The sequence below is a fragment of the Plasmodium yoelii genome, assembly GCF_900002385.2.
Source record: "Plasmodium yoelii strain 17X genome assembly, chromosome: 14".
In the NCBI taxonomy this organism is placed as follows: domain Eukaryota; phylum Apicomplexa; class Aconoidasida; order Haemosporida; family Plasmodiidae; genus Plasmodium; species Plasmodium yoelii.
In genome coordinates this window covers 2682700-2706742 of record NC_036186.2, presented here as the reverse complement: position 1 = coordinate 2706742, position 24043 = coordinate 2682700, and the positions used below count along the sequence as shown (strand labels likewise).

At 20.1% G+C, this 24043-nt stretch overlaps 7 protein-coding genes across 7 annotated transcripts; all 7 read right to left on the bottom strand.

Annotated features, from left to right (window-relative positions):
• Positions 1-31: 31 nt before the first annotated feature.
• PY17X_1469701 (uncharacterized protein) lies at positions 32-1137 on the bottom strand (the record flags this gene model as incomplete). Its single annotated transcript, XM_719691.2, has 3 exons — positions 32-118; positions 202-1014; positions 1123-1137. 3 exons carry the CDS (start codon positions 1135-1137, stop codon positions 32-34), a joined length of 915 nt encoding a protein of 304 aa, XP_724784.2.
• Positions 1138-3932: 2795 nt separating this feature from the next.
• Positions 3933-5065, bottom strand: PY17X_1469601 (PIR protein; the record flags this gene model as incomplete). Its single annotated transcript, XM_034637705.1, has 3 exons — positions 3933-3995; positions 4081-4926; positions 5051-5065. The coding sequence occupies 3 exons, from the start codon at positions 5063-5065 to the stop codon at positions 3933-3935; spliced, it is 924 nt and encodes a 307-aa protein (XP_034493637.1).
• Positions 5066-7535: 2470 nt separating this feature from the next.
• On the bottom strand, positions 7536-8557 carry PY17X_1469501 (PIR protein; the record flags this gene model as incomplete). Its single annotated transcript, XM_034637704.1, has 3 exons — positions 7536-7601; positions 7688-8422; positions 8543-8557. The coding sequence occupies 3 exons, from the start codon at positions 8555-8557 to the stop codon at positions 7536-7538; spliced, it is 816 nt and encodes a 271-aa protein (XP_034493636.1).
• A 2317-nt stretch (positions 8558-10874) lies between these two features.
• PY17X_1469400 (uncharacterized protein) lies at positions 10875-11904 on the bottom strand (the record flags this gene model as incomplete). The annotated part of the gene is made up of 3 exons (XM_726240.2): positions 10875-10940; positions 11026-11769; positions 11890-11904. The coding sequence occupies 3 exons, from the start codon at positions 11902-11904 to the stop codon at positions 10875-10877; spliced, it is 825 nt and encodes a 274-aa protein (XP_731333.2).
• Positions 11905-14474: 2570 nt separating this feature from the next.
• On the bottom strand, positions 14475-15690 carry PY17X_1469300 (PIR protein; the record flags this gene model as incomplete). The annotated part of the gene is made up of 3 exons (XM_022957753.1): positions 14475-14540; positions 14628-15539; positions 15676-15690. 3 exons carry the CDS (start codon positions 15688-15690, stop codon positions 14475-14477), a joined length of 993 nt encoding a protein of 330 aa, XP_022813092.1.
• Positions 15691-17987: 2297 nt separating this feature from the next.
• On the bottom strand, positions 17988-19048 carry PY17X_1469200 (PIR protein; the record flags this gene model as incomplete). Its single annotated transcript, XM_022957752.1, has 3 exons — positions 17988-18053; positions 18139-18915; positions 19034-19048. 3 exons carry the CDS (start codon positions 19046-19048, stop codon positions 17988-17990), a joined length of 858 nt encoding a protein of 285 aa, XP_022813091.1.
• A 2375-nt stretch (positions 19049-21423) lies between these two features.
• PY17X_1469100 (uncharacterized protein) lies at positions 21424-22546 on the bottom strand (the record flags this gene model as incomplete). The annotated part of the gene is made up of 3 exons (XM_723211.2): positions 21424-21510; positions 21596-22393; positions 22532-22546. The coding sequence occupies 3 exons, from the start codon at positions 22544-22546 to the stop codon at positions 21424-21426; spliced, it is 900 nt and encodes a 299-aa protein (XP_728304.2).
• Between the last annotated feature and the right edge of the window lie 1497 nt (positions 22547-24043).

The following is a 24043-nucleotide window of genomic DNA, read 5'->3' as shown; positions in this document are numbered from 1 at the left end:
CCTGAAATAGTCACTCTCTTCGAATCATATATTAATGATTTATTCTCTTCTTTATATTTTTTATTTTTTCTCTTAATTTTTGTTTTTGAAATCGTTTCCGAAATCCAAATAACGAATACTAATAAAATTTTAAAAAACGTATAATTTGTTAATGTTTGCATATATATAATGAAAATAATTTTTAAATTCCTTATTATTTACCTTATATGAAATTCCTAAAAAAAATGCTATTGCACCAAATATCGATAAAACTGTAAATAATCTGGTTGTTATCGACGAACTTGATGATGTATCTTCAGAAATTTGTACAGTTTTTTGTGCAGAAGCTTGTATTTCTTCTATCGTTGGAAGCTCTGGATAGTTTTTACAATTACCACCTTTACTATTACAATAATTTTTAAATTTATTATAATCATCTAATAAAGTAGACAATAGTTGTTTATAGGAACTATTACTAGTAATATTAGAATTTTTATTCATTTCTTTATATTTACTAACAAATTTATTAGCATTTTCTGAACATAATGAGCAATTTGATCTCGTTTCATTAAAATTAGTATACATTTCACATATTAATTTAAATGCTTCATAAAAATCAGATATAATATTTCTATCCATACCCAAAAAATATTTTTTTTTATCTATAAGATCCTTATAATTTTTATATTCTGTAGCATCAGGTACAGAACTTTTATACCTATCATTATTTATAGTTGTACTATAAAAATATTGTAGATTGCTTATATTTCCTTCTGGTTTTAAGTTTAACATATAACTTAACCATAGAATAATATAATCAACAACATTTATATCATTTTGCGCATAACGCGATGACCCAGAACTCCCAATGAATTGATTAAGCAAATAAAAAAATCCGGCATTAATTTTATCGAGATCACCTTCACATTTATATTTAAAACAATAACTATCTAAGAAATTATTATCTTTAAATTCATATTCTCCATTATTCAATACATCAGGAAATTTATCCCATACATTCTCGAACTTTTCACACTAGGAAAAGATTTAAAAACATTTATTAAAAATGTATATTATTGAACATTTTATTAAAATAAAGTTTAATGATATTTAAATATAATACAATATCAAAAATGCATATACCACGTTCTTATCCATTATAAAGGAATCTTATTTTTGATTTGTAAATTTAATAAAATCATGCTGTGTTTATATAAACTGCTCCCAATATGTGACGCAAATAATTTAACCCTATAAATAACAACTGTTTGTAGTTAAATATATTATAAGTTTTTCAATAATTAAATTAATATAAAATAATAATACAGTAGTATTACTAAAATCATATTATACTTATTTTATGACAATTAGCTAAATTACCTTAAATAGAGGGATGCTTAATATAGTTTTGGCTAAATATAAATATGATGCATTTTATACAAAAAATTACTATTATTAATAAAATATGGTATAACTTTATTATAAAATAGATATACTTTTATAAATAATTTAAAGTATGTTTGAACATAGAAAAGGTATATATTTATATTTTATGTTTTAATGATTGCCCTTCTAAAACTTAAATAATGTATATATCTAAAAAATAAAAAGTTCTATTATTATAATCCTTAAAAGTATATAAATAATCATTTTTTTAAATATATTAAATTTTTATATAGTTTTTTTCTAATACTATATACCATGTTTAATTAAAATTATATTATTTTCGAATTAAGTTGCATTGTTCCCTTTTTTAATTGCATATAAATAATTTTAATATTATTTTATTTAATATAGATAACTTTACAATCTATGTTAATGAGTCCAATAACTTTATTTTTATTCTTATATAATTAAATTTAGAAATATACCTTATTATATAATTTTATAATATATTTTGCACATCTTTCTCACGGTTTAAAACGACAATTAGCACTGGTCCCGTATTTATAAGCTTAAATAAGTCTTTAAATGTATATTGTTTTTAAAATGATACTTAGTATATATTAATTATTAACATATAAATAACTATTGATCAAATTTTAAAGTATAATAAAAAACTATGTGTATTTAGGTTGGTATATTTGCATTTTAGATAGGAGAGATAAGGGAAGTATGCTTTTTTAAGACAATTATGTAGCCATATAAGATTTACCTATTCTATATAACTAATTATTTCTTGTATCCTTTTAACATTAAAGCTTTAAATTATGTATATATATTAAAATTATTCATTAGATATAACTTATAATTATTTTATAAATATACAATTTTCTTTTATATTTTATAATAAACTATATTTTTAAGTAAACTATAGAATTATTAATATTATTTTGCTTGACAGTGTTAATTCTAATATTAGCACATTAACAAAATACTGTTAGAATTGTATTATTTCATTTGATGTTTTGTGCATACAATTTTAATTTTATCATACCTTTAATAATATATATCAACGTATTCAAATCAAATGAATTTAATGATTTGTTCGTATTTAATACTTTATCTATTGTTATTACTATTATTATTGTTACTGCTATATCACTGTATAGTACAACGAAATAATTAATACGCTTAATAAAATACTTTAAATCAATGTATAATATTTCCTCGTTTCATAGTTTTTAAATCAAGTATTTTATAACATATATTATTTAGCAATAACAATATATTTGTGAATTTTATATATATAATAACCTAATAAAAATATTATTAATTCAAATTAAATTAATTATTACATACTTTTTATATATACTTTTCATTAATATGTAATTGTATATGCTTCCTAAATTTAACATATTTCAGTATTATTTATTGGTATAGCATTTTAATAGTTTATATGTATAAGTATATAATAATAACGCATTATATCTATGATATTATTTATAATTATTAGAATAAAATATGATATTAAATTTTATTAATATATTTATATTTTTTCTTTTAACTATTTAAAAAATAATTTATTTGTGCCTCAAAACTATAAAGTTTAAAAATTAATAGTGATTAATCTAATATTATACCTTTATAGTAAATAAATTAATGTATACATAACTATTTCTATAATTTGAATTTAAAGCTTTAACATAAAATGAAACTATATATAATCGAAAGTTAAAAGGATAGTATGTCTATATATATAATGTAGTTATTAATATGTATATTTTTGTTGTATTACTAAAAATGTTAGATGCATAAAATATATTTTATAGGCATTGTTGTATTGTCGAATCTCGATCGATACACAATACATCTATATTTTATACTACCTATTATATATTGGTAATATGTTTAATTAACAATAAAAATATTCCCATTAATCTGAATATATATTGTAATGTGGACAAATATTTCAAACGAATATAATTATAATTCATACCATCATATATAATAATATTATACAATTCGCTTATCAAAATATAATTTAAATTAAAAAAAATGATACAAATAATTTTTGCTAAATAAAATGTTTTATCAAACAAAGAAACATATTATGTTATGCATAATTCAATATAATTATGATTAACAAGCTTTATATAATAAATAATTATGATATATCATAATATGAATTAATATATGCAATATAGACATTTTATAATCATATTAAATCTATATGAACACTAAATTATATATATTATAATTTATGAAAAAATTTTATGTGACTCCTTTCATATTAATGGTAGTACCCCTTTTTTGGTTGCATATTTAGGCTTTACCGTATGATTAAACATATGTGAATGGTCATATATTTAATTAGTGTTCAAGTTGTACAAAATTAATACAATATAATACTTAATCCTAACCCAAATATGGGTTTCATAAACCCTGAATCCTGACCCACAACATAAAAACTATATAAAAACTATGATAAAAAATTACTTCGAAATAGACAGTTTCTTAAAATAAATCAATCGTCATATTCAGAATAATTTATTAATGATCAGTTGTTTTCTTTATTTTTTTAGCTTTTCTCTTAAATGTTTTTGAGATCGTTTCCGAAATCCAAATAATGAATACTAATATAAAATGTTAAGAAACGTATGTTTTTTTTGTTAATGTTTGCATATATCTAATGAAAATATTTTTTAACTCATTATTTACCTTATAAGAAATTCCTAAAAAAATTGATATTGCAGCAAATATCGACACAACTGGAATTAATTTGCTTACTATCGATGAACTTGATGATGTAACATCAGACTTTTTTACAGTTTCTCCAGTTTGTTCAGTAGTATGTCCAGCACTTTCTATAGCATCTTGTAGGGTATTTATCTCTGTAAGGGCTGGAAATTTGCTATCTTGAGCATCTTTACATTCATTTTTTAAATTATCATAATCATTTGATAGTGTAGACAATATTTTTTTATATGGACTTCTATCATTATTATTAGAATCTCCATTAAGTTCTTTATATTTTTCAACAAATTGATTAGCATTTTCCGAACATTTTTTGCAATTTGACTTGTTTCCACCAAATTCAGAATACATTTCACATAATGATTTAAATGCTTCATAAAATTTAGATACATTATTACTATCCATATACAACAAATCATTTTTTTTATCTATAATACCCTTATAAATCTCATAATCACTAGCATCATTTGTTCCATTGTTATACTTATGACTACTATTTATGTAATTATTATAAAAATTCTTTATAACATCCGGTTCTTCATTTTTCTTTAGGTTTAACATATAACTTAACCATATAATAATGTAATCAACAATATCGGTGTTTTTTTTTTGATTATCATTAAACGAATTCAGATTCCCAAAGAATTCATTAAAAAAATATAAAAATCCAGCATTTAATCTATCGTAATCACTATAACATGTATTACCATAACAATGTTTATTTAAAATTTCAGCATCACTAAATTTATAGATTCCATTACTGTGCAAATAATCGGGAAGCGGGTTCCTTACATCCTGGAACTTTTTACACTAAAAAAAGATTTAAAAACAATTAATAAAAACTCGAATTATTAAAATAAAGCTTAATGATATTTATATGTAATATAATATAAAAAAATATAAAGGAAACTATTATTATTAAAAATGCATATACTATTTTGTCATCCATTATAATGGGGTTTTATTTTTGATTTGTAAATTGAGGGGAATCATGCTGTTATATATATACTGCCCCCAATATGTGACGAAAATACTTTAGTCCTATATATAACAATTACCTGTAGTTAAATATATTATAACTTTTTAATAATTAAATTAATATAGAATAATATAATAATATTATTACAAAGAAACGCTCTATTTTTGTTTATGATAATTAGTTAAATTACCTTAAATAGAGGGATGCTTAATAAACTTTTGATTAAATATATGATGCATTTTATACAAAAAAGACTATTATTAATAAAATATGGTATAACTTTATTATAAAAATTGATACATTTTTATAATGAATTTAAAGTATGTTTGAACATAGGAAAGGAATATATTTATATCTTATGTTTTAATGATTGTCTTTCAAAAACTTAAATGCTGTATAAATCTAAAAAAATAAAAATTATATTATTACTATAATCTTTAAAGTATATAAATAGTCATTTTTTAAAATATATTAAACTTTTATATATTTGCTTCTAATACTATATACAATGTTTTATTAAAATTAAAGTATTTTCGAATTAAGTTACATGCTACATTTTCTATGCAAATTAAATATATTTATATTGTTTTTAATGAATGTAGATAAATTCAAATTTCATTTTAATGTGCTCAATAACTTTATTTTTATTATAATATACCTTATTGGGTAATTTTTAATATATTTTGCCATCTTTTCCATTCGTTAAAACAACAATTAGAACTGAACCCATACTTAGTATGCTATTTATAAGCTTAAATAAGCATTTGAATGTATATTGTTTTTAAAATCATACTTAGTAAATATTAAATATTAACTTATAAATAAGTATTGATGCAAATTTTAAAGTATAATAAAAAACTATATGTAAATAGGTTGTTATATTGTCCTTTAAGAGGAGAGAGATAAGATATATTTCCTTTTTAATATATAAATTTAGATAAATATTTCCTAAATACTATGCATTGTTCATTCTTATATTATATACTTATTGATATAGTTATCAATGTATGTACATTCAAATAATTTATTAAAAATTCTATACTTTATTAATTATATGGTAACGTAATGTTTTAGATTAAAAAATTATTATTCAATAAAAACTAATAATATAATAAGAGTTAATATGGAATAATAAAATGACAGTTAACATGAATTGAGTCGTTATCATTTTCTCCATGGATCCAAATTTTTATAATATAAAACCACATATCCCAAAGTGGATCTTTAACAAATATATAAAAATATATCATTATAATCCATTATTATTTGTCTGTTCGATAATATTAATGTTTATTATATGATGGTTTCACAATATAACAATATTTCAATATTAGTTATTGGTATTTTATTAGATTATATGTATAAGCATATAATAATAATGCATTCTATCTACCATATTATTTATAATTGTTAGAAAAATTATTATAACAAAATATGATATTAAACTTAATATACTTATATTTTTTCAAATAACTATTTATAATATATTTTCAATTTATTCATACCTCAAAATATAAAGTTTAAAAATTAATAGTGATTAATCTATTATTATACATTATGGCAATAAATTAAGGAGCATAAAGCGATTTTTATTAATACTAATTAATTTTGATACAAATGTAAAATACAAAAAGAGAATAGTAACTACAATTAAAACTTCAAAAAATGTTAGAAGCATAATAATATTTTATATATGATGTTGTATTGTCGATTTTCGATCGATATTTATGAATCTATATTTGATGACTACCTATTATATATTGGTAATATGTTTAATTAATCTTAAAAACACACATATCAATATGAAGGTATATTATAATATAGGCAGTTGTTCCAAATGAATCATCTTATAATAATGCCCAACCTCATATATAATGCTATTATTACATTTCAATTGGCATAGTATAATTTAAATTAATTGTAGCACAAATTATAAGTTTCACTAAATAAAATTTTCATTAAATAAAGAAACATATTATGATATGCATAATTCAATAAAACCACATATTAACTTTTATATAGGCAATTGTGATATAGCATAATATGAATTAATATATGTAATATAGTTATTTTAATTTAATCATATTAAATATATATTAACACTCAATTATATATATTATAACTTATGAAAAAAAGTTATATGGTCCTTTTCATATTAACTTGTGCCCATTTTTTGTGCATATTTGGCTTTTGAATTTCATCTAGTGATTAAAAATGCAGGATGGTACATATATTTAATTAGTGTTCGAATTATAAAAAATTAAATAAAGATATAACACTTAACTCTAACCCGAATATGGGTTCCACAACATAAAAACTATATAAAAATTATGCAAAAATTACTTTGAAATAGACAATTTCTTAAAATATATCAACCATTATTACTATTCCTGGAATAATCACTACTCTTTGAATAATATATTAATGATTAGTTTCTTCTTTATTTTTTTAGCATTTCTCTTAAATGTTGTTTTTGAGATCGTTTCCGAAATCCAAATAACGAATACTAATATAAAATGTTAAGAAGCGTATGGTTGTTTGTTAATGTTTGCATATATAATGAAAATAATTTTTAATTTCCTTATTATTTACCTTATAAGAAACTCCCAATAAAATTGATGCTGCAACAAATATAATTGCAATTGCAATTAGTGTATTTTTTATTATTGAACTTCTTGAGCAAGCTACAAGTGATGAGACATTACCACACTTAACACTATTATATTTATTTTCAAAAATTTTATAATCTTTTAATAAACTAAACCATAGTTCAGAATAAGAATCTCCTTTAGTAATATCTAAAGCATTTTTATGTTTTTCATATTTTTCAAAAAATTCTCCAGCATTTTCTAAACATGTCTTGCATTGGGTTTCTTTTGGATCAAGTTCACTATACACGCTACATAATGATTTAAATGGATCATAATAATTAGATATATCTTTAATATACATATTCATCGATTCTATTTTATTTTCTATAACATCCTTTTTAATTTTATCACCATTATTAACACCTACATTCTCCTTATAACATTTATTTGTTTTTATATGTTTATCATAAAAATCTTTTAATTTGGTCGTTCCATTTTCTGTTTTTTGATTTAGTTTATAACTTAACCATAAAATAGCGTATTCAACAAGTTTACCACTATCTATATCTTTCTCATCAATAAGATTTAGTAACATTATAAAACCAGAGGTAACATTTTCTTCATCACTACTACATTTATTACCAGGGCAATAAAAATTTAATAAACTCCCAGAAATATCTCCCGAGATGTTCGGATCATCATCAAAAGATTTATCGACCACATTAATTGCATCACACTACGAATATATTTTACGAATTAAACAAAAAAATGTATTAACATAAATGGTACTATAATTAAAATTAATATAATTTATAGGAATACAACATACGAATAATATAAGAAAAAAGATATATACCACTTTATAAGACATTATAATGAGATTCTGTTATAATTTGGAGATTATTCGGAGTGATGTTATTTATATATATTGTATAAAATATATTTTGTATTTACTTAAGCTCTTTACATAGCAGTTATCTTTCGTTAGACATATTATTCTTAATTCTAACTTCATATAAAGTAATAATACATTAGTATTACTAAAATATTATACTTATTTTATGACATTTACCTAAACTATCTTAAATGGAGGGTTGCATAATACATTTTATACAAAAATTGCTATTCTTACTAACATTTGGTATAACTTTATTATAAAAATTAATATACTTTTATAATGAATTTAAAAAATATATACTTATACATATGCTTTAATATAGAACACAAACAGCGTCATAAAACTCAAATACTATACAAATATAAAAAAATAAGAAAGCTATTATTAGAATCCTTAAAGTATATAAATAGTAATTTTTTAAATATATTAAATTTGTATATACTTGTTTCTTATAATATATATTATAGTTTTTTCTAAAATAATAGCATTTCAAAGTAAGTTGCATTGTTCTATTTTCTATGCAAATCACATAATTTATATTGTTTTTAATGAATATAGATAAATTAAAAAATAATTTTAATGCGTAAATAACTTGATTTTTATTTCTACATATTCCAATTGAGAAGTATTCTCTATTGGGTAATTTTATAATATTTTTTACGCATAATTTCCACTCTCTAAAACAACAATTAGCATTGAACCCGTACTATTAATATATTTATAATATTAAATAAGTCTTTGAATGCATATTATTTTTAAAATAATGCTTAGTAAATATTAAACATATGTACTTACTGATGATATTTTAAAGTATAATAGAAAACTATGTTTAATTAGGGTGTTATATTACCTTTAAGAGGAGAGAGATAAGATATATTGCTATTTTAATATATTAATTTAGATAAATATTTGCTAAATGTTTTACATAGTTCATTTTTATCCTATATATTCTACTATTATAGTTATCAATGTATATACATTCAAATAATTTATTAAAAATTCTATATTTTATTAATTCTACAAAAAACAATAATATTATAATACGCGTTAATATTGAATAATAAAATGATATTTAATATTAATTAAGTATTTAACCCTTTCTCCATTAATCCATATTTTTAGAATATAAAACTACAAATTCCAAATTGAATAATTAACAAATATATAATGTATTATTATGTCTTTTCGATAAAATTAATATTTAATTATATGAAGGTTTCACAATAAAACAATATTTTAATATTAACTATTGGTAATTTCTAGATTATATGTATAGGCATATAATAATGCATCATATCTATAATATTAAAGTTTATTATATACTTATATTTTATTTTTTAACTATTTTAAAATATAATATATTTATACCTCAAAATATAAAGTTTAAAAATTAATAGTAATTAATATAATGTTCTACCTTTATGATAAATAAATTAAAGCGTATGAAGCAACTTCTATTAATACAAGAAGATAATAGTAAATACAATTACAAATTCAAAAAATGTTAGAAGCATAACAATAATTTATAGATTATGTTATATTGTCGATTCTCGATCGATATTTATGAATCTATATTTTATGAATATCTATAATATATTGGTAATATGCTTAATTAACATTAAAAATATAATCATTAATATGAAGGTATATTGTAATGTAGATGAATATTCAAAACTAATCGAATTATAATATATACCTCATATATAATAATATTATACTGTTCGGTTATAAAAATACGATTTAAATTAAAATCAATATGTCACAAATAATAAGTTTTACTAAATAAAATATATCACCAAATAAAGAAACATATTATGATATGCATAATTCAATATAACCACATATTAACTTTTATATAGGCAATTATGATATATATAATATGAATTCATATATAGTCAATATCTATATTAATATATGTAATATAGTTATTTTACTTTAATCATATTAAATATATATTAACACTCAATTATATATATTATAACTTATAAATATGTTATATAACCCCATTTATATTAGCTTGTCCCCATTTGGGGTTGAATATTTGAACGCAATCTTGTGATTAAACATACGGAATGATACGTATATTTAATTAGTGTTCGAATTATAAAAAATTAAATGCAATATAATAGTTAGCCCTAACCCGAATATGGGTTCCACAACATAAAAACTATATAAAAATTATGCGAAAATTACTTCGAAATAGATAATTTCTTAAAATATATAAATCATTATTACTATTCCTGGAATAATCACTACTCTTCGAATAATATATTAATGATCAGTTTCTTCTTTATTTTTTTACCATTTCTCTTAAATGTTGTTTTTGAGATCGTTTCCGAAATCCAAATAACGAATACTAATATAAAATGTTAAGAATCGTACGGTTGCTCGTTAATGTTTACATATATATAATATTTTTTTTTTAATTCCTTATTATTTACCTTATAAGAAACTCCAAATAAAATTGATGCTGCAACAAATATAATTGCAATTGAAATTAGTGTATTTTTTGTTACTGAACTTCGTGAGCAAGCTACAAATGGTGGGCCATCATTACACACAAAACTATTATAATTACTTTCAAAATTTTTATAATCTTTTGATAAACTTAACCATAGTTGTAAATAAGAACTTCCTTTAGTAATATCAAAAACATTTTTAACTTTTTCACAATTTTCAAAAAATTCTCCAGCATTTTCTAAACAGTTATTGCATGGATAATCATCTACATTAATTTCACTATACATGTTACATAATGATTTAAATGCATCATAAAAATTAGATATATCTTTAATATCAATATCCATCGATCTTATTTTTTTTTCTATAACATCCTTATTAATATTACTTTTACTATCAGTAGTTTTATCTATATTATCCTTATAACAACTATTTGTTTCTATATGATTAGTATAAAATTCGTCTAATCTGGTCGTTCTATTTTGTTTTTTTTGATTTAGTTTATGACTTAACCATAAACTAGCGTATTCAACAATTTCATCACTTTCGAAATTTTCCTCATCAAGCTTTTTTAGTAACATTATAAAACCAGGGATAATCTTTTCTTCATCACTACTACAGTTATTATTAGGGAAATACATACTTAATAAATTCTCAGGTATCTCTTTTCCCGAGTTGTTCGGATCATCATAAAAATATTCATTGATCAAATTAATTAATTCACACTACGAATATATTTTACGAATTAAACAAAAAAATGTATTAACATAAATGGTACTATAATTAAAATTAATATAATTTATAGTAATACAACATACGAATAATATAAGAAAAAGTATATATACCACTTTAGAAGCCATTATAATGAAATTCTGTTATAATTTGGAGATTATGCGGGGTGATGTTGTTTATATATATTGCATAGAATATATGGTATATTTACTCAAGATCTTTACATAGCAGTTATCTTTTGTTAGACATATTATTCTTAATTTTAACTTCATATAAAATAATAATATATTAATATTACTAAAATATTATACTCATTTTATGGTACTTAGCTAAATTACCTTAAATAGAAGTTGCTTATACACTTTTGCCATATATATGATGCATTTTATACAAAAAATACTATTCTTACTAACATTTGATATGACTTTATTATAAAAATTAATATACTTTTATAACGAATTTAAAAAATATATACTTATACATATGTTTTAATATCGAAGATAAATGACGCCATAAAACTTAAATAATGCATAAATATATAAATTTAAGAAAGTTATTATTATTACAATCCTTAAAGTATATAAATAATTATTTAATAAGATAGACTAAATACTTATATAGTTGTTTCTTATAATATATAATACAGTCTTTTCTAAAATAACACTTACAAAATAAGTTGAATTGTTCCATTTATATGCAAAATACATAAATTTATATTGTTTTTAATGAATGTAGATAAATTAAAAAATAATTTTAATGCGTTAAATAACTTTATTTTTATTCCCATATACTTCAATTTGTAAGTATCCCTTATTGTGTAATTTTATAATATATTTTACGCATAATTTCCACGGTTTAAAACGACAATTAGCACTGAACCCGTATTTGTAACCTTAAATAAGTCTTTAAGTTCATATTGTTTTTAAAATAACACTTAGTAGATATTAACATATAAATAACTATTATATAAATTTTAAAGTATAATAGAAAACTATGTTTGGTTATGTCATTATTTTACCCTTTAATAGGAGAGAGATAAGATATATTAGCCTTTAATATATATATTTATATAAATATTTGCTAAATATTATGCATAATTTTATCTTATATATTCTACTGTTATAGTTAATGTATATCATTCAAATAATTTATTAAAAATTCTATATATTATTAATTCTATGGTAAAACAGCGACAAAATAATATGCGTTAACATGTAATAATAAAAGGAAATTAAACGTTGAGTTGTTAGCCTTTTCTGTATTTATCCATTTTTTTAGAATATTAAACCAAATATCCCAAATTGAATCTTTAACATATATATAGCATTGATACCTTTATAATGTATTATTATGTGTCTTTTCGATAAAATTAATATTTAATTATATGAAGTTTCCACAATAAAATAATATTTAATATAAGTTATTCGTAGAGTATTTTGTTAGATTATACATATAGGCGTATAATAATAACGCTATTCTATCTTTCATATTATTTACATTTGTTAAAACAAAATATAACATTAAATTTTATTAATATACTTATATTTTGTCTTTTAACTATTTTAAATGTAATATATGTATACCTCAAAATATAAAATTTAAAAATGAATAGCGATTAATCTAATATTATACCTTTATAGTAAATAAATTAATGTATATAGAACTATCTCTATTATTTGAATTTAAAACTTTAGCATAAAATTATATTATATATAATCGAAAGTTAAAAGGATAGTATGCCTATATATATAATGTAATTATTTATTAATATTTACATTTTTATTGTATTATTAAAAGTGTTAGATGCATAACATGCCTGTTATAGATAATGTTGTATTGTCGAACCTCGATTTATATTATATGAATATCTATTATATATTGGTAATATGTTTAATTAATATTAAAAATATACTCATTAACCTGAAGGTATATTATAATGTATATGAATATTCAAAATGAATTTTATTATAATTCATATCCAACTTCATATATAATATTATTATACTTTTCGGTTATCAAAATACGATTTAAATTAAAACAAATGATACAAATAATAAGTTTTACTAAATAAAATGTTTTATCAAATAAAGAAACATATTGTGTTATGCATAATTCAATATAGCTATGATTATCAAGCTTTACATAATAAATAATTATGACATATCATAATATGAATTAATATATGCAATATAGACATTTTGTTTAATCATATAAAATCGATATGAACACTAAATTATATATATTATAATTTATGAAAAAATGTTATGTGGTCCTTTTCATATTAAATTATGCCCTTTGAGGTTGTATATTTTAACTTTTGAACTTTATTTCCTGATTAAACATATAGGGATGATGCATATATTTAATTAGTGTTTAAATTATAAAAAATTAATACAATATAATACTTAATCCTATCCCGAATATGGGATTCACAAACATAACCCTGACCCATAACATAAAATCTATTTAAAAATTATACAAAAACAGCATAAAAATATTATAACTATACATATATAACATTATATATTATTGAACATATTATTTAATTATTCTTATAGACCCAATAATTATGTTCAAAAATTATGGTGAAAAATTATTTATTTTCAAATAGACAATTTCTTAACATATATCAATCATTATTACTATTCCTGGAATAGTCACTTTCTTCGAATCACATATTAATGATCCATTTTCTTCTTTATTTTTTTAGCTTTTCTCTTATATGTTGTTTTTGGGTTCGTTTCCGAAATCCAAATAACGAATACTAATATAAAAATGGTAAACATATATATTTTTTGATAATCACATATAAGTAATCACGTAAATAATTTATAAATTCTTTATTATTTACCTTATAAAAAATTCCCAAGAATATTGGTATTGCAACAATTATCGATAAAACTGGAATTAATTTGTTTGTTATCGACGAACTTGATAATGTAACATCAGAATCTTGTTCATATCTTTGTTCAGAAATTTTTTTTTCTATCGACGAACTTGATGATGTAACTTCAGATCTTTGTTCATAATTTTTTTTGGCTATCTCTGGAAGGGATGGAATATCGTTACATTTAATATTTTCACATTTATTTTTAAAATTCTTATAATCATTTGATAAAGTAGACAATATTTGAATATAAGAACTGTATTCATTATTATTATAATTTCCATTAAGTTTTTCATATTTTTTAACAAATTCTCGAGCCTTTTCTAAATAATTATTGCAATCTGGCTCGTTTTCGTTAAATTCGGTATGCATGGTACATAATAATTTAAATGCATCATAAAAATTAGACATAATGTTCATATCCATATTCGTAAAATATTCGTTTCCTTCTATGAACTCCTTAAAATTCTTATAACCCGTTTTATCTTTTAATGTATTACTACAATCTATATCACTTTTTTTACAATTAGTAGAATCCGTATGATTTTTTATATATTTAGTATAAAACTCATTTAACGTGGTAATTCCTACATCTGGATTTTTATTTAGTTTATAACTTAACCATATCATAATGTATGTAACAATAATTTTAACCTGTTCTTTATTTAAACTATTAATCTTATTAGAAATAATTTGATTAAATAACCATATACATGCAGCATTTATTTTATCGAGCTCAGTCTTACATTCTTGTTTGCTTCCTGAATCTCCATTAGGACAGTAATCACTAATAGACCCATTACTATGAAAATCATAATTTGTAGATATGTTTAATTCATCGGGATAATATCTCCTTAATGTATTAAACCTTATACACTAAGAAAATATTTAAAAAAGTATAATAAAAATATATGTTAATGAAACTTTTATAAAATAAAATTTAATGATATTTATATCTAGTATAAAATCGAAAATATAAGGAAAAGCAAATTTTATTAAAAAATCCATATACCAGGAAATGATCCATTGTAGTTTTATTTTGTTTATAATATGTAGATTATGTAACATCATATTATTTTATATATTATACGCTTAATAAATGATAACATAATTGAACCATAGCATAAAATTGTCTATGGTTAAACATGTTATTATCATTTTTAATATTAATTTAAAGATAATATGGAACTTAAATTCCCATAAATTAGGGTTGTTTAATACATTATTTACCATATGTATATAAATACAATTTTACATAAATTGTTGTCCTTAATAACCCCCATATGAGCATTATTATAAAGATTAAAGCAGCTTTGTAACGAATTAAAAATATATCTTCTTATACATATGCTTTAATATAGAAAATAAACAACATCGCCATTTTTGTTTTAATAAGTGGTGCCCCCAAACTAATATACTGCAAAAATCGAAACAATTAAGAAATCCATTATTAATATAATCCTTAAAAGTATATAAATAGTTATTTAATAATATAGATTAATTTTTTATATACTTTTTTCTTATAACTTATAATACAGACTTTTCTAAAATGATAACATTTATAAAATAAGTTACATTATTCACTTTTTTAATTGCATAAACATAATTTTAATGCGTTAAATAACTTTATTTTTATTCCCATATAAATCAATTTAGAAGTATACCTTATTGAGTAATTTTATAATATATTTTACGTATCGTTTCCACGGTTTAAAACAATTTACACTGAATCCGTATTTATTAAGCTATTTATAAGCTTAAATAAATCTTTAAATGTAGACTGTTTTAAAATCATATTTAGTAAATATTAAATATTAACATATAAATACCTACTGATGAAATTTTAAAGTATAATATAAAACTATGCGTAATTAGGTTGTTATATTCCCCTTTTAGAGGAGAGAGATAAGATATATTTTCTCTTTCAGTATATAAATTTATATAAATATTTGCTAAATGTTCTGAATTGTTCATTTTTATCTTATATAATTTATTGTTATAGTTATCAATGTATATACAATCAAATAATTTATTAAAAATCCAATATTTTATTAATTCTATAGTAAAACAGCGACAATATAATATGCGTTAATATGGAATAATCAAATGACATTTAACATGAATTGAGTCTTTAACCATTTTACCATTGATCCAAATTTTTATAATATAAAACCATATATCCCAAATTGGGTCATTAACAAATATATAAAAATTATATCATTATAATGCATTATTATTTGTCTTTTTGATAAAATTAATATTTAATTGTATTCAGTTTCCATAATAAAACAATATTTCAATATTAATTATTAGTATAGTATTTTATTAGTTTATATGTATAGTCATATAATAATAACGCATTATATCTATAATCTTATTTATAATTATTGAACAAAATATGATATGAAATTTTATTAATATACTTGTATTTTATTTTTAAAATTTTTTGAAATATAATTTATTTGTACCTCAAAACTATGAAGTTTAAAAATAAATAGTTAATAATTTAATATTATACCTTTATATAAAATAAATTAATGTATATAAAGCATCTTTTATTAATACTAATTAATTTGAACACAAATGTAAAGGAAATACAAAAGAGAATAGTAACTAAAATTAAAACATCAAAAATATTGATATATAGTGTATTTTTTATGTATTACAAAAAATGTTAGATGCATAACATGCCTTTTATAGATAACGTTGTATTGTCGATTCTCGATCGATAATTTATAAATCTATATTTTATAACTATCCATTATTACAGTTCAGTTGGATAAAATGATTTTAATTAAAATCAATATGGTACAAATAATAAGTTTTACTAAATAAAATTTTCATTAAATAAAGAAATGTATTGTATATTATGATATGCATAATTCAATATAACCACATATTAACTTTTATATAGGCAATTATGATATAGCATAATATGAATTAATATATGCAATATAGACATTTTATTTTAATCATATTAAATCGACATGAATAATCAATTATATATATTATAACTTATAAATATGTTATGTAACCCCTTTCATATTAATGGCAGTACCCATTTTGGAGGTACATAATTTGAATATCATCTCGTGATTAAACATACGGATATAGTACATATATTAAATTAGTGTTCAAATTATAAAAAATTAAAGATATAATACTTAGCCATAACCCCAATATGGGTTTCACATATAAAAACTATATAAAAATTATGCAAAAATTACTTCGAAATAGACAATTTCTTAAAATATATCAACCATTATTACTATTCCTGAAATAGTTACTACTCTTCGAATAATATATTAATGATCAGTTTCTTCTTTATTTTTTTATTTTTTCTCTTAATTTTTGTTTTTGAAATCGTTTCCGAAATCCAAATAACGAATACTAATATAAAATATTAAGAAGCGTATGGTTGTTCGTTAATGTTTATATATATATAATATATTTTTTTAAATTCCTTATTATTTACCTTATAAGAAATTCCAAAAAAAAATGATGCTACAACAAATATAATTGCAATTGGAATTAGTGTATTTTTTATGATTGAACTTCGTGGACAAGCTACAAGTGATGAGGTATTCTTACATTTAACATTATATTTTTTTTCAAAATTTTTATAATCATTTGATAAACTAGACAATAGTTGATAATAAGAACTTCCTTTATTAATATCTAAATCATTTTTAAGTTTTTCATATTTTTCAAACAATTCTCCAGCATTTTCTAAACATTTATTGCATTGGTAGTCTTCTGCACCAATTTCACTATACATGTTACATAATGATTTAAATGCATCATAAAAATTAGATATATCTTTAATATCAATATTTATCGATCTTATTTTTGTTTCTATAACATCCTTACTAATCTTATTACCACTATCACTATCATTATGAGCATTTATTTTCTGATTATAACAACTATTTGTTTTTATATTTTTAGTATAAAAATTGTTTAATGTGGTGATTTCACTTTCTGTTTTTTGATTTAGATTATAACTTAACCATAAAATAGCGTATTCAACAAGTTTATCACTATCTAAATTCTCATCACTATCTAAATTCTCACCACTACCAATACCATTAAATAAAGTTAGCAATGCTATAAAATCAGAGATAAGTTTTGGGTCATCACTACTACAGTTATTATCAGTGAATAAGTAATCTAATAAACTCCTAGGTTTATTTTCTCCAGAGTTTTTCGGATCATCATCAAAAGATTTATCGATCAAATTAATTATATCACACTACGAATATATTTTACGAATTAAACAAAAAATGTATTAATATAAATGTTACTAAAATTAAAATTAATACAATTTATAGGAATGCAACATACGAATAATATAAGAACATGATATATACCAATTCCTTATACATTATAATGAAATTCTGTTATAATTTGGAGATTATGCGGGGTGATGTTATTTATATATATTGTATAAAATATATGTTGTATTTACTTAAGATCATTACATAGCAGTTATCCTTCGTTAAACATATTATTCTTAATTTTAACTTCATGTAAAATAATAATACATTAGTATTACTAAAATCATATTATAATTATTTTATGACATTTAGCTAAATTATCTTAAATAGAGGACTGCTTATACACTTTGCCATATGTATATACGGTGCATTTTATACAAAAAATAGTATTCTTACTAACATTTGGTATAACTTTATTATAAAAATTAATATATTTTTATAATGAATTTAAAAAATATATAATTATACATATGATTTAATATAGAACACAAACAACGTCATAAAACTCAAATACTACACAAATATAAAAAATTAAGAAAGTTATTATTATTAGAATCCTTAAAGTATATACTTGTTTCTTATAATATATATTATAGTTTTTTCTAAAATAATAGCATTTTCAAATTTAGTTACATGCTCCACTTTCTATGCAAAATATATAAATTTATATTATTTGTATTTAATATAGATAAATTAAAAAATAATTTTAATGCGTTAAATAACTTTATTTTTATTCCTACATATTCTAATTTATAAGTATTCCTTATTGGGTAATTTTATAATATATTTTCCCATCTTTTCCATTATTTAAAACAACAATTAGCACTGAATCCGTATTTATTAATATATTTATAAGATTAAATAAATCTTTGAATGTATATTGATTTTAAAATAATATATAGTAAATATTAAATATTAACATATAAATAAGTATTGATGCATATTTTAAAGTATAATATAAAACTATTTGTGAATAGGTTGTTATATTCCCCTTTAAGAGGAGAGAGATAAGATATATTAGCAATTTTAATATATAAATTTAGATAAATATTTCCTAAATACTATACATTGTTCATTCTTATCTTGTATATTTATTGATATAGTTATCAATGTATGTACATTCAATAATTTATTAAAAATTCTATATTTTATTAATTATATGGAAACGTAATGTTTTAGATTAAAAAATGATTATTCAATAAAAACTAATAATATAATAAGAGTTAATATGGAATAATAAAATGACAGTTAACATGAATTGAGTCGTTATAATTTTCTCCATGGATCCAAATTTTTATAATATAAAACCACATATCCCGAAGTGGATCTTTAACAAATATATAAAAATTATATCATTATAATGCATTATTATTTGTCTTTTCGATAATATTAATGTTTATTATATGAAGGTTTCACAATAAAATAATATTTCAATATTAGTTATTGATAAAGTATTTTATTAAATTATATGTATAAGCATATAATAATAACGTATTATATTTATCATATTATTTATAATTACTAGAACTATAACATCAAATTTTATTAATATAATTATATTTTATTTTTTATATATTTTAAAATATTATTTATTTATATCTCAAAATATAAAATTTAAAAATTAATAGTGATTAATCTATTATACCTTTATGATAATTAAATTAATATATATAACTATTCCTATCAATATAAATTAGAACATTAATATAAATGTAAATTATTGAAATGAAAAAAATTATTATTATATATATTTATAATTTATAAATTTGTTATAATATATCTATAGTACATTTTTTATGTATTACTAAAAATGTTAGATGCATAAAATGCCTTTTATAGATTATGTTGTATTATCGATTCTCGATCGATATTTCATGCATCTATATTTTATGAATATCTATTATTACAGTTCAGTTGGATAACATGATTTAAATCAAAATAAATATGACAAAAGTTATAAGTTTTACTAAATAAAATGTTTCATCAACCAAAGAAATATATTATGTTATACATAATTCAATATAGTTCCTGATTAACAAGTTTTATATAATAGCCAATTATGATATAGTATAATATGAATTCGTATATAATAAATATCTATATTAATATATGAAATATAGACATTTTATTTTAATCATATAAAATCGGCATAAACACTCAATTATATATATTATAACTTATAAAACATGTTACGCAATTCATTACATATTACCTTATGCCCCTTCTTGGTTGCATATTTGGACTTTTCATTTCATCTTGTGATTAAAAATACGAGTATAGTACATATATTAAATTAGTGATTAATTATAAAAATTAAATAAAGATATAATACTTAGCCCTAACCCAAATATGGGTTACATAAACACAATCCTGACCCACAACATAAAAACTATGATCAAAAATTACTTCGAAATAGACAGTTTCTTAACATATATCAATAATGATTACTATTCCTGAAATAATCATTCTCTTCGAATCATATATTACTGATTCATTTTCTTCTTTATATTTTTTATTTTTTCTCTTATTTGTTGTTTTTTAAATCGTTTCCGAAATCCAAATAACGAATACTAATATAAAATGTTAAGAAGCATACGTTTTCTTTGTTAATGTTTGCATATATATAATATTTTTTTTTAATTCCTTATTATTTACCTTATAAGAAATTCCTAAAAAAAATGCTATTGCACCAAATATCGATAAAACTATAAATAATTTGTTTGTTATCGATGAGCTTGATGATGCATCTTGAGAAATTTGTTCTAATCTTTGTACACAATTTTTTGGTTTTTCTATCGTTGGAAAGGATAAACTGTCTTTGTATTTCTTTTTAAAATTATCATAATCATTTGATAAAGTACACAATAGTTTATTATAGGAATTATCATTAGTAATACTAGAATCTCCATTAAGTTCTTTATATTTTATAGAAAATTCATTAGCATAATTCAAACATTTTTTGCAATCTGTCATGTTATCATTAAATTCATTATACATGTTACATAATGATTTAAATGGAGCATAAAATTTAGACATATTTTTAATATTCATATTCTTGATATTTTTTTTATCTAAAAGATCCTTATAACTAGTATACTCCGCAAAACCAGCTATAGGATTTGTATACTTTTGATGAATTTTTATACCTTTATCATAAAAATATTGTAGACTGTCGTTTGATATATTTTCCTTTAGGTTTAACATATAACTTAACCATATCATAATGTAATCAAAAATATCGTTCTTACTTTTTTCATCAAAGTTAAACAAATCAGAACCTCCAAAGAATCCACCAAGGAAATAAAAAAATCCAGCACTAATTTTTTCGAAATCACTATCACATTTATTACCATCACAATAACCATTTAAAAAATTATTATTTTTAAATTCATGATATTTATTATTCTCCAATTTATCGGGAAAACCATTCCATAGATTCTCGAACTTTTCACACTAGGAAAACATTTAAAAACATTTATTAGAAATGTATATTATTGAACATTTTATTAAAATAAAGTTTAATGATATTTAAATATAATACAATATCAAAACATGTAAAGGAAATTATTATTATTAAAAAAATGCATATACCACTTGCTTATTCATTATAATGGAATCTTATTTTTGATTTCTAAATTGAGTAGAATCATTCTGTTTTATATAGACTCACCCCAACATGTGACGCAAATACTTTAACCCTATAAATAACAACTTCTGTAGTTAAATATATTATATGTTTTTTAATAATTAAATTAATATAGAATAATATTATTACAAGTAAAGTTATTTTTATTTTTATGTTAATTAGCTAAATTACCTTAAATAGAGGATTGATTAATAATGTTTTGATTAAATATAGATATGATGCATTTTATGCAAAAAAATTTATTCTTACTAACATATGGTATAACTTTATTATAAAAATGGATATACTTTTATAAATAATTTAAAGTATGTTTGAACATAAAAAAGGAATATATTTATATTTTCTGTTTTAATGATTGCCCTTCTAAAACTTAAATAGTGTATATAACTAAAAAATAAAAAGTTATATTATTATTATAATCCTTAAAAGTATATAAATAGTTATTTTTTAAGATATATTAAATTTTTATATATTTGTTTCTTATGATATATACCAATATTTTATTAAAATTATAACATTTATAAAATAAGTTGCATTGTTCTCTTTTTAATTGCATATACATAATTTTAATATTGTTTTTATTTAATATATATAAATTAAAAAATGATTTTAATGCATTAAATAGATTTATTTTTATTCCTATATATTTCAATTTATAAATATACCTTATTAGGTAATTTTATAATATATTTTGCACATCTTTCTCACGGTTTAAAACGACAATTAGCACTGAAACAGTATTTATATGCTTAAATAAGTCTTTTAATGCATATTTTTTTTTTAAATAATACTTAGTAAATATTAAACATATATACCTACTGATTATATTTTAAATTATAATAGAAAACTATATGTATTAGATTGGTATATTGCACTTTGAGGGGAGAGATAAGGGAAGTGTGTTTTTTTAAGACAAGGATGTAGTCATATAAGATTTATTTATTCTACATATTTTAATTATATTTTCTACCTTTAAAACTTTCAATTAATGTATACATTAAAAATAACTTAGAATTATTACTTTTCTAAATATATAGTTTGCTTTTATATTTTATAATAAACTATATTTACTTCTATGATGAAAAACTATAAATTTATTAATATTATTTTTCTTGGTATTGTTAATTATAATATTAGCACATTAACAAAATACTAAGTTGAAATTCTATTATTTCATTTGATGTTTTGTGCATACAATTTTAATTTTATCATACCTTTAATAATATATATAATTAATATATATCAACTTATTCGAATTAAATGGATTTAATGATTTGTTCGTATTTAATACTTTATCTATTGTTATTACTATTATTATTCTTACTGCTATATCACTGTATAGTACAACGAAGTAATTCACTCAAGAGGAATACTTTAATTCAATTAGTATTTTTCCTTGTTTCATCGTTTTTAAATCAAGCATTCTAGAACATATATTATTTTGCAATAGCAATATA